At 29.4% G+C, this 13891-nt stretch overlaps 1 protein-coding gene across 1 annotated transcript in view; it reads left to right on the top strand.

Annotated features, from left to right (window-relative positions):
• LOC143254938 (uncharacterized) overlaps nt 1–11407 on the top strand; it is a 66478-nt gene extending 55071 nt beyond the window's left edge. Inside the window, exons 24-26 of the mRNA XM_076509848.1 lie at nt 291–449; nt 4446–4819; nt 7640–11407. Coding sequence (XP_076365963.1) covers nt 291–449; nt 4446–4819; nt 7640–7799 — 693 coding nt within the window. The 3' untranslated portion in view covers nt 7800–11407. The remainder of the gene's footprint in view (nt 1–290; nt 450–4445; nt 4820–7639) is intronic.
• The last annotated feature ends 2484 nt before the right edge of the window (nt 11408–13891 follow it).

The raw sequence follows: 13891 nt of genomic DNA, 5'->3' as shown, positions 1-13891 counted from the left end.
TTGTTTTTATTGTAAATAAAATTATGATTTTTGTTTGATAATATTAATATTATAATCTACAACTGGTGAATATCTGATAATGGAACATAATACATATTGTGGAAAATATAAACTATGATTTCCATTAAAATCAGTTTGTTATGAATTGAAACTGTTTCATTCTTAATTTCCACATTAGCACTTTACATGTATATATATCCAAAGTGGTTTTAGTTAATGACTTGGGTAGCAGCTATGCATTCATTGGGGTGTGATTAAACATAAGTCTAAATTTTCCTTTCATTTTTTAGCAAAATTTACCAACAGCATCGAATGATAAAGAAGCACCTCTTATGGGACATATTGTGATAACACAGGCCTTCCCAAGCAACATGACAACCAGTTTAACAGCAGATGGAGCTATTATAATTGATGCAACTAAGCGCAAGTCACAGTTTTCAGATAGAGAGGTCATAGCATTTTCTCATCAGTATTTACCATTGTTCTGATATGTGTGTGTATATATGCATGTTTGTATAACACTCACATGCTAAAATATTTTGTTGTGAAACACTGTTAATCCATCAAAGTATAATAAATGCAAAAGAAATTGCATTACATACAAATTACTAGTCATTTTTTTTAAATATTATGTCAGAATTTGAAAATATTATTAATAGTAAACAACATTATATACAAACAAGCTTGTTTTTATTGTATAAATTTTCAATACCTGAGTATGCTGTACTCATTAAGTGATCTTAGGACTTGTGATAATCAGGTACAATAACAGAATAGTATAGGAGTATTTTAGCCTTAGAAGAATCTAATGTATCCATTAGCAGTATCTTTAAAAATTTTTTTTTAAAGAAAACTGAAACTGTGCCCCAATGTTAAGAAATTTTCAACAAAAAGCTTTATTAACTCTGTTACAATGGGTCACAGGTCAAAGGCCATGTCATTATGTTTGTTGTCTTGCTATCAAAACTTTATTGAACTACTATTTTATAAATTTATGTCATTACGTTTGGTATCAAATTGTACATTGTAATTCACATTTTATTGTTAAATTAGGTTGTCCAGAAATATATGTTGGAATTCTCACAATGACACTTAAAAGCTGAATATTGAGTAACTTATTGTTGATGTTGTTGTTTACAAGGTGTCTTAATTGTATGCTGTTTCAACTCTATTCAGAGTAAGTTTCGCAACCCTTAATGCAGCAAGGACAAGAAGGACTTTTGTCTGATTTTTCCTCTTTGACTTAAAACTTGTACAAAACTACTTGGAACATCAACCAGACATTGATCTGTTACTGAACACAGAGTTCAGCATTGGTTCCAAAGGTTTCGACATGGAAATGAAAGTCTTGAAGACCACGAAGGTCATGGAAGGAAACCATCCTTAGATGAAAACACGTTAAGGGAAGCAGATGAGACAGACCGACTCTCGCACAACAGTACTTAAGCTTGCAGAAAAGCTAGGCCCAAGCAAATCAGGCTTTGCCAACTACCTGAGTGCAATTGGAAAGATGAAAAAGCTGGATAAGTGGGTTCTAAATGTGCTGACTGAAGATCAACAAGATTGGTGTTATGAGAACTGTCAAGGATGATGGTCCAAAATTGAACAATTGGAAATTGATGCTCTGCCTCATTCACCTTATTCTCCAGTCCTTTTCCCTAAAGATTTTCATTTTTTCAAGAACTTTGACAACTTTCTGAGAAATAAATGCTTTCAAAACCAGGCAGCTGCAGAAGAAGCTTTCAGGGAGTTCACTGACCATAGAATCTCTGATTTCTACAACAGGGACATAAACAGCATTGTTACACGTTAGCAAAAGTGTGTTAAAGCAAATGGTGTTTACTTCAATTAAAGCATGTTTTTACAACACTGGTTTATACTTTTCCAAACTTTGCAGTTCAAAAATGACATTTATTTCTGGACAATCTAATACATCATTTAATTTCTTAATTTAAAAGTAAATATTAAAAGAACATATTAAGATAAAGATTTTACTAAGTGATGTGGCATGTTGAATGCAACACTGTTTTAAAATTAGATGTTTGTGATGTCAAAATACCAACTTCTATAATTTCATACAAATTAGGAACTGAGATTACTAATATTGAAAAGCATTTTGCTGAGATATGGCTTATGTTCTGAATTAAACACAGTGGGCCTGTTTACCTCTTCCATTTATTGAAATGGTCCTTCATATACACTAATTTCAATATATGACATGTGAATAACTAATTGACAGATTATAATATCTTCCTAGTGGTTTGTCTAGCTATTTTAATTATTCTTTTGATATAGGATTTCAAGCAGGTAGGTTGTATCATTAAACTGCTTAAAATTTCATATTTTGCTGAGATGTAAATACAGATTATTTACTAAGCTTGATAAATTATAGTGAAATTCTGTGGTATTGATATAGTAATTTATGATTTTTTTGGTTATTCAATTGTATAAGTATATAAAACGTAAGAAAACAATTTTGTTTCATGTCTTACACATGCAAAATTTTAAAAGGCAGCATCCTGAATTTAAAAGTCATAGTTAGAAGGGATAATTGTCTGCTTCACTTCTTTATTTTTGTTCTGTATTTTACAAAACGTAAGTTTAATAACTTATTTATAAATAGTACTAATGTATATGCATATAAAATATATAATAATTGAAATGTTACTGCATATTATAAAATATTACCTGTCCACTAAAACACAGTAACAACAGGGTCACTCTGTAAAAGACTAAAGGTCAGTTTCATATTATTGGATAAGAGCTATTTAGTGTTAATATCTGTGTTCTTGAGTAGTTATTTGTAGTCATTCTCGAACAAAAAAAAGCATAAATTATATTTATTTCCTAATTTTTTATGGTGGTTGGTCAAATTAACAGACTCCTCATAAGAGAGCAAAAATAACAAACAAAATATAAAGTCTTACTGAAAATAAACATTTGAAATGTACTTAGGAGGTTTTAGAGAATAATAATAATATTTGAGAATTTTGGAATGAAGAATAGTTTATAAACATAACATGAAAATTACGCTGCACTCAGACTAGTGATGAAAAAGACTCATTACATTCACAAACAAATCTTTTGTAAAAATACTTATTAAAACCTGATTTTTTGTGTACAAAACACTTGCAATATTCACTAAAACTCTACTAAATTTTGTGAAGATACAAAAACATTGCATCAAAAGTTATAGTATAAATATTTAAAGTGTGCAAAAGTGTGTATTAACTCGTATATAATATAGAGACCATTGTGAAAGGGTTAAAAAAAAGGGCAGAAATTTGTGATGAAAGATGAATTTGTATGTTCACAGATATACATGCATAGAAATAAACATTTACATAATTAACCAACCAGTAATGCTAGCTAAACTTAAAAAATCTCCTTTCAATGATATCTAGACCAAAACCTTTATTTAAAATCTACAATATTTTGTTATTCACCAAATATTCTGTAATATTTTATGTGTTTCTATGATTAACATGATCAACCAACTGATATAATGAGCAGTAAATAAGTTGTGCGCTTTAACTCTTTTCTTTTCCTGATGATGATGAGATAATTAGAAACCATATTTCTTTTGAACTGTTTGATGTAAAACGTTTTTGTCTTCGTTGTTTATTCATAAAATATAATTGGTGGTTTTTCAATTAAATGAATATCAAATCAAAAGTATCATTGTTTATATCACAAAAAGGAAAAAAAAAATGTTGTTAGTATAAACTATAAGTCTGAGTTTTTGATGTACCATTTTAGATATTTAAGGGATAACTGATTTATCATGTCATAAAATACTTTGAGAAATCTAAAGAAGTATGCCACTGTGTGACTAAGTAGCATGTTTGTGAATTTAGGTAAAATCAGGTTTTGATATCCATGATAAACACAGCACAGATAACCAATTGTGTTAAGCTTTGTGGAACATTACTCAAAACACAACAATATTCTACCATAGTCTAAACTACTGTTTACCTGTGAATGTTGTAAACAAACTTAACACCAATAATAGTAAGAGGAAAACATTATCAGTGTTGTTTTATGTTTTGTTTCAAGTTGTTTCAACTTCTTATCAGTACTTGTTACCTTTAAATCATTGACAGAGACCATTTTTCTAAAATGTTTATGTACTGAATTGCTTAAGGATTTACAACTCTGGTTACAGGATCCTTAATAATATACACGTTACACAAACATCAAAATTGTCATAATTCCATAGATCACAGCTGGAGGTTCTGCTATGTATTTTAATGCAGAAAATGAATAATTTTATTTTATAACCTTTTGTTAATCATTTCATTTTTAGCAGGCTAAAATGTAGTAATACTGAGTATTGTACATTACTGGAGTGGATGATATAACAATTAATTTTTAATTTAAGGATTAAGAATATATGTATGGAGAATGAATGAATAAGACATCAAAACAATATATTTTGATTTCAGGGGTCACCAACTACTGATACTCTACCCTCTGCAGACTTGTTAACCCAAGCTATGTCTGAACTCACTCAGTCATTAAACGACTATCGACCCACAAACTCGGAATATCTGGCTACTCGTATCTCTCAATCAAGTCCTACAGCTTTGATTATTCCTTCAAGTGGCCAGTCCTCCCAAGCAGCAGCACTTATCAGTTCAACAGAAGTCATAGCAGGACACACAGATGATAACACTTCAATAGTTACACCTATTACAACAGAAACCACATCTACTTTAGAAGAGCTTGGGACAGAACAGCCCCAGACTATTACAACAACAGTACTAGACCAGGTCCAGTTAGCACAACTCCTTGCCCAGTATCAGCAGCAACCTTTCAGGTTTGAGAATGCTACATTATTTACATTAGTAATTGTAGAGTGTACAGTATTTTCTGTTATTTTAATGCTTAAAAATTCCAGACAATTTACCTTTATTTTAACCTTTAAATTTACTAAAGTTAAACCATGTGTGGCCATTCTTTAAATTGTGTAAAAATATCATATACATATTTATTAATTGGGTTAACTTCACATCTTCTAGCAGAAACTCACAGAACAGTTGTGGTCAAATCAGTATGTTTATTGGAACAGTACCTTTTTTAATACAGGATTGCTTGAATAATATACAAAAGATTGTAATTGTAAACACTAAAATCTACAAGTCAACTTGTCTTAGGCATAACGTTAATTAAGCATTTATTAAATATAGACTGTATTTGATACACGTCAATTAACACTGTAACTTATGTATATTTTTTGCTTTAGTTTAGTTAGAGCTACACTACCTTTCTTACTGTTATGAATAAATAAAGTTAAAAAATTATTCTATAGCATAATTTTAGATCATTTTAAAAACTTTAATAAGCTTGTCATATGTTACTGTACAAGATGTCTACTAAAGTATATTTATTTCTGCTTTTTGTTTATATCCGTTGAAATGATGTGCATGTGCATTTTAATAATAAAATAATTGTGTTTTCAAGACAGACAAACACTAAGTGTTGTTACAGTAAACTAAAAGAACATTTAGAAAAGAACTGAAGGAACTGAAATTAAAGGTAGTAAACTTCTTTTTTTGCTCATTTTAATCACTGTTATTTATTGTAACATGATCATCTGTGAATTTATAATACCCTAATAATAACTTTTATGTTAAGACCAGAAACCTTTGACAGACTAGTATATGCATTAGCCTATTGTTGGATAATATTACTCTGCAGACCACTACTATATTTGTAGCATGATGGTTTAGGTTGATGAGTTATTACCAAGCCAGCTTTTACTTATGTAATGTTTTACAGTGTCACTTATTGCGTGTTGATGATGGAAGAGTTGAAACTTATATGTTCTTGTGGTCTTTTTCTAATAATGTATTGTTCTAATATGTGTATTATTTTAAAAGTAGAGTTTTGCATGTTATTCTTATGTGTGTTTTTATAACATATGGTTTGATACATTTGATAATTTCCTCTGTGGTAGCAGAGTAAAGATGGTACTTTGTCTGTGGATCAAGATAGGTTCAGATAACATCATTGTTTATGGCTAAATCAGAGATGCCCAACTTCTTGAACCCCAGCATCCATTTCATTATCTCGGGAAGGGGGGAACAGAACCTTGTTTTTTTCTAGATTTCAGTGAATTTGGGACCTGCAAAAACTTCTTTTGGGTAACTTCTGTATTATTGTAGTCCTAAGAGAACATTAATTTAATTCATATTAAACTTTGTTCTTATTACTGTTTAATCAAGACACTTTCATACAATTCAATACAAACATATTTTACATTTTCTACCTTAATGGTACTGAATAAATCTAGTTTCTGTGAACAGGAATACAGCAATGTAATGTATGCTGCAGTATGTGTTGACCATTCCTTTCAAGTTTTACTAAATTCCTATTTGAAGTTTTCGAATAGTTGAACCAATATAACCTCTCTTGCAGTGAGGATGTGCTTTATGGTTTTGCAGTATTGATATTCAATGTCTATTTTTCATTGAAAAGTTAAACCATAGCAAACTATTTTTCATACATTGTATATTTTTTATTTTATAATATTGATAAAAATTGTATTAAATGATGTGAATTAGTTTTCTAGATAGAGAAAACATTTTCCACAAAAATTTTTGTTAAATTACATTTTTGCAATATTTTTGTATCTGTAAATTTATTTATTTGTTAGTCACTCTTTGCCTTGTTATTTGTATTCTGTTTTGGAAGGTAAACAATATTTCATTTATATGTATGTGCATTTTTTAATTGATTGTAATGTGTGCTTTTGAAATATTTTCAAAACATATTTTTTTATGCTCATTAATTTAGCAAGGTATCATAGTAACTATCTTACTGTTAACAGACAGGGTCAAATTTAGGCTTAGCAAAATTTTTCCTCGATTTCTCAATAATTTTTAACAATTTCCCTTTTCACCTGCCATGGACCACATTTGAAATCTGGTAGATTTAGTTATTCTCTCTTGATTTGAAAACTCCTACTGCATATAGAAAAATCTACCTATTCCAAAAGGAACCTGCTCTTTGTATCCAGTTATCTATACTTGATTATGTTCATGATTGTCAAAATCTCCAATGGTTATGACAAGAACGTTTTACTAAAATTGCATAAAACTACATAAACTAATTTCTTGTTCAAGACAAAAGTAAACAGAATTTTTCTAAATTTTTTAGAGTTGTAATATGTGTTAAAAATAGCTTTTAAATGGTCCTTTTTATTCTCTTTCAAGCTGTTTTAAACATGGAAAAGCATTGATCAGTCATGTCAATTTACCCAAAATAATATATACAACTGTGTTTAAAAGAAAATCTATTGTAATATGAATCATTTCCAAGTTTTAAGTAAGAAGGTTTGTGTCAGAATATAGTAGTTTCTGCCACTAGTAATAATTTTTGTTTGAGGGATGCATTTTAAATTTAATATTGAAAAGAAATTTGCCAAATGTGACTGAAGGTTAAAGCATAAAATCTTCAAAAATTTAAATATTTTTAAGCAAAGTTACATCATGCATTTTAATATCAAAACATTATTAGATTTTCATTCTTTTTCTTTACTGTTGTACAAGGTCTGGTATTTACTTTGAAATTATGTATGTGTGTGTGTGTGTATATATATGTTAATTTTTATTTTATTTTCTATGTGTGACTGTAGTATATTGGCAACATTACTTCGCAATCCTTCTACCCAGACATCAGTACCAACAGTCAATATTACCACTTCTCCAGTCACCACCTCGGCCACTATAAACCTCAGCAGTTCTCGCATCTGGCCAGCCACCACTTCAACTTTCACAGAATATTCAGCTCATTGAACAGAACTACAATCATTGGAATGAGAAAAACAAGAATGGAACACCTGAATGTTTGATAATGGACAGCTCGGTGTAGTTTTGTATGTCCTTTTTTTGTAAATAATGATTCCTACATGAGAAGGAAACACTAGTAATCTCGTCATGTGTTGAATCTAAGCTTTTGGTCTTTCCAATAATAATATTTTGTCAAGTGGGCATATCAATAGCCAAGTTAAAGTATTCTAGTGTGGAGGTGCATTTAGAGGGCCAGTCAGGTCTATTACCTGTGATATATGAAAGGAAGCTTTCTGAGAAAGCTACATAGTCAGAGGCATTACATATTAGTTCTTTCTCATTTTCAGAATGTTTTAAAATTTCCTTTTCACCAGATTATTTTCATTTGTTCTCTGCACTGCGAGAACAAAATAGTTTCTATGATATTAAACTTTGGTAACTGTTAGATTAGTGAAAAGAAATATTACAAGAATCTGATGTTATTATTTTTTCTCTGTTTATGTGTGTCTAGTTTGTGTACAGAAATAGTTTTTACTTTAGTTCCTCTTGTCCCAAAAATTAGAAGTAAGTTTTATGTATTTTGTCCTCTTTTTGGAAGAGAATCTTATTGTATTATAGTTCATAAGCTTGTTTTTTCTTCTTTTGTAGATTAATGTATGTAATGAGGTATTCAACAGTATGCTGTACATTTAATGTTTCTGTAAATGATACTGTCAGACTTTCAATTCCTTTTTACATGTGAAACACTGAAGCCTTTAATAGTGGACCATTCTGAGAACTGTTTACAAAGAAAATTTATGTAAAGTTCAGGGCTTTTTGTACAGTATATATCAACACTCACAGCCCTATGTTTTCACCTATTTTATTCTGTCAGCTCCATTTGCACCTTTTTAATAATTCAGAAATAGATTTTCTTTTCTTCCCATCTGCAAATACATAAATTCAACCATGCTGAGTTGATAACACATTCCCTCATATTTTGTAAGAAGCATATTGAAATCAAAGAGTTGTATATATACATGTGTGTGTAAGAATGAAAGAGGCTTTAAAAGTAAATATTTCATGTATTTGTGAGGTTGGAGATTCTGTGTTTGTGAACCTTAAGGTTTGATTTGATCAGCCTAGTATCAAAGATCAAATAAATGTGTGCATAAATTTGCACCAGCTTGTATCATGCAATTTTGTCTCTAAAAACATGTTCAAAAATAGAACTTCAGAATTAGTTTAGCATTAACTATATTTGTATATGAAGTTTTTAAAATATACTGATAATACGTTGCAGTTATTGAACATTTTACTTGTAGTTACTTTTTAAAATTCAAGTTCTTTCTTGAGAAAAACAGAATAATGTGTATGCAGGTTATTTTAATTAAGTAAAATTTGATGTGTATTCTGGATGGTCCAGGTATTTACCTTTCCTTGTACATCAACAGTATATTTATATTATACAGAATTTTGAGGAAGATGAAATATGTATGAATAATTTTGACAAAAGTGGAGATCTACATATTATTATAATCTTGCATCTTTACAGCCATGACATTCTAATTTTACAAAATACCTGTGTTATACACTTATATGTAGTAATTATGAAGCTCATAACTATGGACAATTTTGCACGTTCATGGTCAGTGAAGTGCCCCATCTGTAACTAAAACAAATTTTTCTGACCTTAGAATTTGATTGTTTTATAACATTCAGATAATCAACTGATATTGAGAAATGGAAATGTTATAATCCAGTTGTCTTAGCAGAAAGTAATTTAGTTGCGGTGTTGTTGTTTGCTGGTTATGTGTTGAATGATGAAAAAATATTCTTCAGTCCTTAGCATTCTTGCCTCACCAACCTGGTTTGAAGCTCATATGCTGTTGGAAATAAATTTAATTAGTATTTTCCCAGAATGCACTAGGGTTGGAATCACATCCTTAAATATAATGAAATGCTATTACTTTGCCTTGTTTTTTTTTTGTTTGTGTAATTTTCTGCTTTAAACTGAATGATCATTGGGTTGACAAAATTTATATGAAAAGTGATATTAAAATAATCAGATAAAACTTGTCCACTTGTAACATGCATTTTATTTTACTTGCTCTTTCCGAAGATATTTGAAAACTGTATGTTAAGCAAGGTAATCACCAGATTTTCTTCAAAAGTTATCTGATTTTAAGTTTATAGATTATGTGTGAAATCTATTTAAACTGTATTAAAATACAGAAAACGTTACTGGAACTTTACCTACAATTAACTATAAACATCTTTTTAATGTGTACTCAGATTTTTTATTCTCATAAATAAACATATTCAGAAATGTATGTAGTATGTATGGATATCATAATCAGGGTTCAAAAAAGTTGCGGACATTTTTTTGTAAGTCAGATCAGTTAATTGAACTTAACTATAACTCGAATCATCTTAGCAGTAATTTTGTATAGAATTTGTAAAATCAATTTAATTTTGAATTACACCATAAAGAATCAAACCTACAGATATTTTGAGGATCTTGTTAAAGTTATGAAATATTGTTTTCTAGCATGTATTTGTACATGCCTTAACTACTAAGTATGTTTTCTTTTTAATAATGAAATATCATGCTTTGTTTTGTAATTGTGTGCTGAGTGTTCTTGAACAATGTTTAGTTCATATGAACCACTATTTTTAAAATAATAGGATTGGTTGGCTGAGAAGAAATTTTAAACAAGGAGTATTTGATCAATTATATTTTGCTAGTTGCTGTATTTATTTAATGTCACAATTAAAAGTTTAATTTGAGCAAATAACAGTTATTACTTTATTTCAAAGTTAAACTGAAAAATCTTTATACAATCTTTCAGGAGATTCTGTCATGTGAAAGACTAAACTTTATTGTCTTTTTTTAAGGTTATTTATACTTAATGTATGATAAATATGCAACCATAATTTTTTGAAAATAACACACATAGAATTATTACCTGTAACACTAAGAAACCTATATTGGAAATACAGATCTTCTTGTATGTGCTGTTCTGAACTTGTATAACTAGAGAAAGGAGTGCACATAATTTTATTTTTAGTGTAAATACATAAATTTTTATTTTAAAGACATACAGTTTTATTTTTACTGTAGAGACATACCTTTTCTTGTGGGTCCCATTTAGAATTTATGTAACCAGAAAGACAGCATCTTGTATAGATTGTGAATCTGTTTTAGTGAATGGACTGAGCCTTTCCTGGATATTGTTGAGTACTTGGTATTGATTGCTGGGCCATTTTGCAGCATTTATTTTCCAATCAGGCATTCTGTGACAGTGTGTAGATTTTTGTACCTATGTTAAGGACTAGAGAATATATTTAAGATACTGTTGTTTTTAACACTAATGGCAGCTCCAACTAGTTGTCAGAAACTAAAACAAAGTATTATTTTTTAGAAGTTTTTGCAAACATATTGAATCATGAGAGAATTTCAAAGATAGATCTTGTACAGTAAAAAAAAAAAGAGTGGTAGAAAATTATAGCAGTAGATGATATGGTTTCCAAAAGCATTTTTAGCTATTATGTTTTATGTAATTTTATCAATGGTGATTTGTTTTCTTTATGCTATGTGGAAAGAAATGTGAATAAAAACAAATACCATGCTAATTTTCTCTTCACTGGACAGTTAGTGCATAAAATTTGTAGGTGTAAAAAGTTACTCTTTCAGGAGCAATTATAAATTATTAATATATTTCTTACTTTAATTGAATATATTAACACACAAGCTAATAGAATAACTTGATTTATTTTGGTCTTTGAGATAGAACAGCTTATAAACTTTGTTGGATTCCTTAATATGTTTATGGATATTTTATTTCAAACCTTACAATTCTAATGAACTTTAGAAAAAAAAAAATTGGTGAAATACAACAGCAGCAAACATCAAATTTGGAATACTTTGCATTGACATTTGTATTAAAGGGCAAGAATAATATTTCATAAATTCACTTTTGGGTTACTTATATGGAATATTCACTCTGTACAGGTTTTGTTCTTTATTAGTATTCTGAACTCTTATTATGTATCTAGAAGTGACAAGTGTTAGAATAATTTGCCGTAACTGTTGTACAGTGCTTTAATTTACTCAACAACGCTTCTCAAAATTTTATTTTGGAATGATTTTAGAGTTTCTTGTTAGACACAACACAGAAACTCATTATGTTAGACTTAACACTCAAATTTTTATTCGATATGCTACAATTTTTGTTCTCATTGCATTTATTTGGAACTTTGTTGAATTTTTAATGCCATGGTATTTCATTTATGATAACATTTATAAACATGGTTCCAGGGGAGATTTCATTTTTATATAACTGAGAAAGCCAGTCAGAAAATATTTAATTTTTATTGAAAATTTAGGTTTCTAATGTTTAAGTCAACTATATCAACTTAAAAATCCTGATGTATCAGTTATGTTCCTTTGTTTTAATTCTACTTTTTAACATCTACTGCAGTCACAGAAAGAATATGTGGAAGGATACTAGGTTTCTACTCTTGACTATTTATTGAATCATATTTTTCAGTGTTTTCTGTTGTTGTATACTATCATTTGTCATGAAGTAAAAACGTTTTTCTTGAACTGCTTTTTTTTTTTTAATTCTTGAAGTGCATCTTAAATTTTAGAGAAAAGAACCCAAGTTGTTATTTTATGTTCAATACAAAATGAACTCTTGTACTGTGCATGGAGAAACAAATTTTATTATTAATGAAATAATAAATATCAGGTTGAATTTTTATCTCACAAATTCATTGATAAAAGAACGCAATATTGTTTGTAGGAAAAAAGCCCTGAAATACTAGAAAAGCAGTCATTCATTTCGGTGTATTATAAAATAACTTTCTTCCCTTTAGACATATGCTCCCCAGTAGTTTTAATACCTACAGATAGTCCACTGTGTAACTTTGTGCTTAGGAACAAACAAATACTCATATAATTAAAACTATTGTTAATTTTACCAAAAATTTTTAGTAATTCTGGTAGAACATATTACATAACACAGTATCAGTTGATTTTAGTTTAGCAATAGCTCATGGTGTAGTCAGTTTATTACATTTATTGAATGGATCAGGGTCTGGTAAACTTGTTAGAACTGTAAGTACCATGAGTAGTATGCTGGTTATATTAGTTTCTAAGAAAAACTTGAGAAATGATATCTTAATGAAGAACCTGCCATTTCTGAAATGTCAAGATGGGACAGTATTTTAGTAGTCATTGTTTCCATTGGGCAAAGTTTACCTGGTACATGTATCATGGGATCTAGACATAGCAGGCAAATGCAATAAGTTTACAGTATGTTGGGCTAAGTGTTGTAATGTATTGATGAATTGTTACAATGTAAAGTAAAACTACCAAAAGTTCATTAACTTGAATGTTAGGAGTGTAGTATCAATGGAGAAATGTTATGTATAAAATGACATTTATTTTTAGTTTATATGAAATTTATGTTCCAAACCACAGAAATGCTCCAAAATCAGTTTTATTCTTGTCCATAAATCAACTAAAAATGTTATAAACACATTGTACAATGTTACTTTCCTTCTTCCATTTAATTGGAAGTACCTTTGATGACTGTTGCAGAATCATGAACATCTTCAATATAGAAGTGTCTTGTGAGCCCTTTATGCTATTTCCAGGGGCATATTTATGCTGTTTGTGCATAGTGTTCTACTGTTATTGTACTTGCATGATGCAAGCTACATTACTCTGACTGTTATGTTGAATCTAGGAACAGTATACCTTGTTTGAAATAGAAATGTTACACAGAGAACTCCAATCTAGTCCTTACTGGCCCTTACATTATATAGTCCTAAGATAAATATTCTTTTATACATCAGATGATATACAACCAAACCAATGTTAATGATCACAGACAACTGTAGAAAGCCCAAAGCTACTACACTGGCTTCTTTTTTTCCCACATTGACCTCTTTCATACCAAAGCTTTTTTAGAGTGTGCTGTTTTACACTGACAGCAGAACCTGTTTTGTATGAGAACAGTGGTAATAACATAGACAGTGGTTTCTACATAATCACTTATTGTTACTACTACCTAAAATAACAAGGTTTTCACATCATTATGTCTATAAAT

The sequence above is a fragment of the Tachypleus tridentatus genome, chromosome 7 (assembly GCF_004210375.1).
Source record: "Tachypleus tridentatus isolate NWPU-2018 chromosome 7, ASM421037v1, whole genome shotgun sequence".
NCBI classification, from domain to species: Eukaryota; Metazoa; Arthropoda; class Merostomata; order Xiphosura; family Limulidae; genus Tachypleus; species Tachypleus tridentatus.
This window is presented reverse-complemented; position numbering and strand designations above follow the sequence as displayed.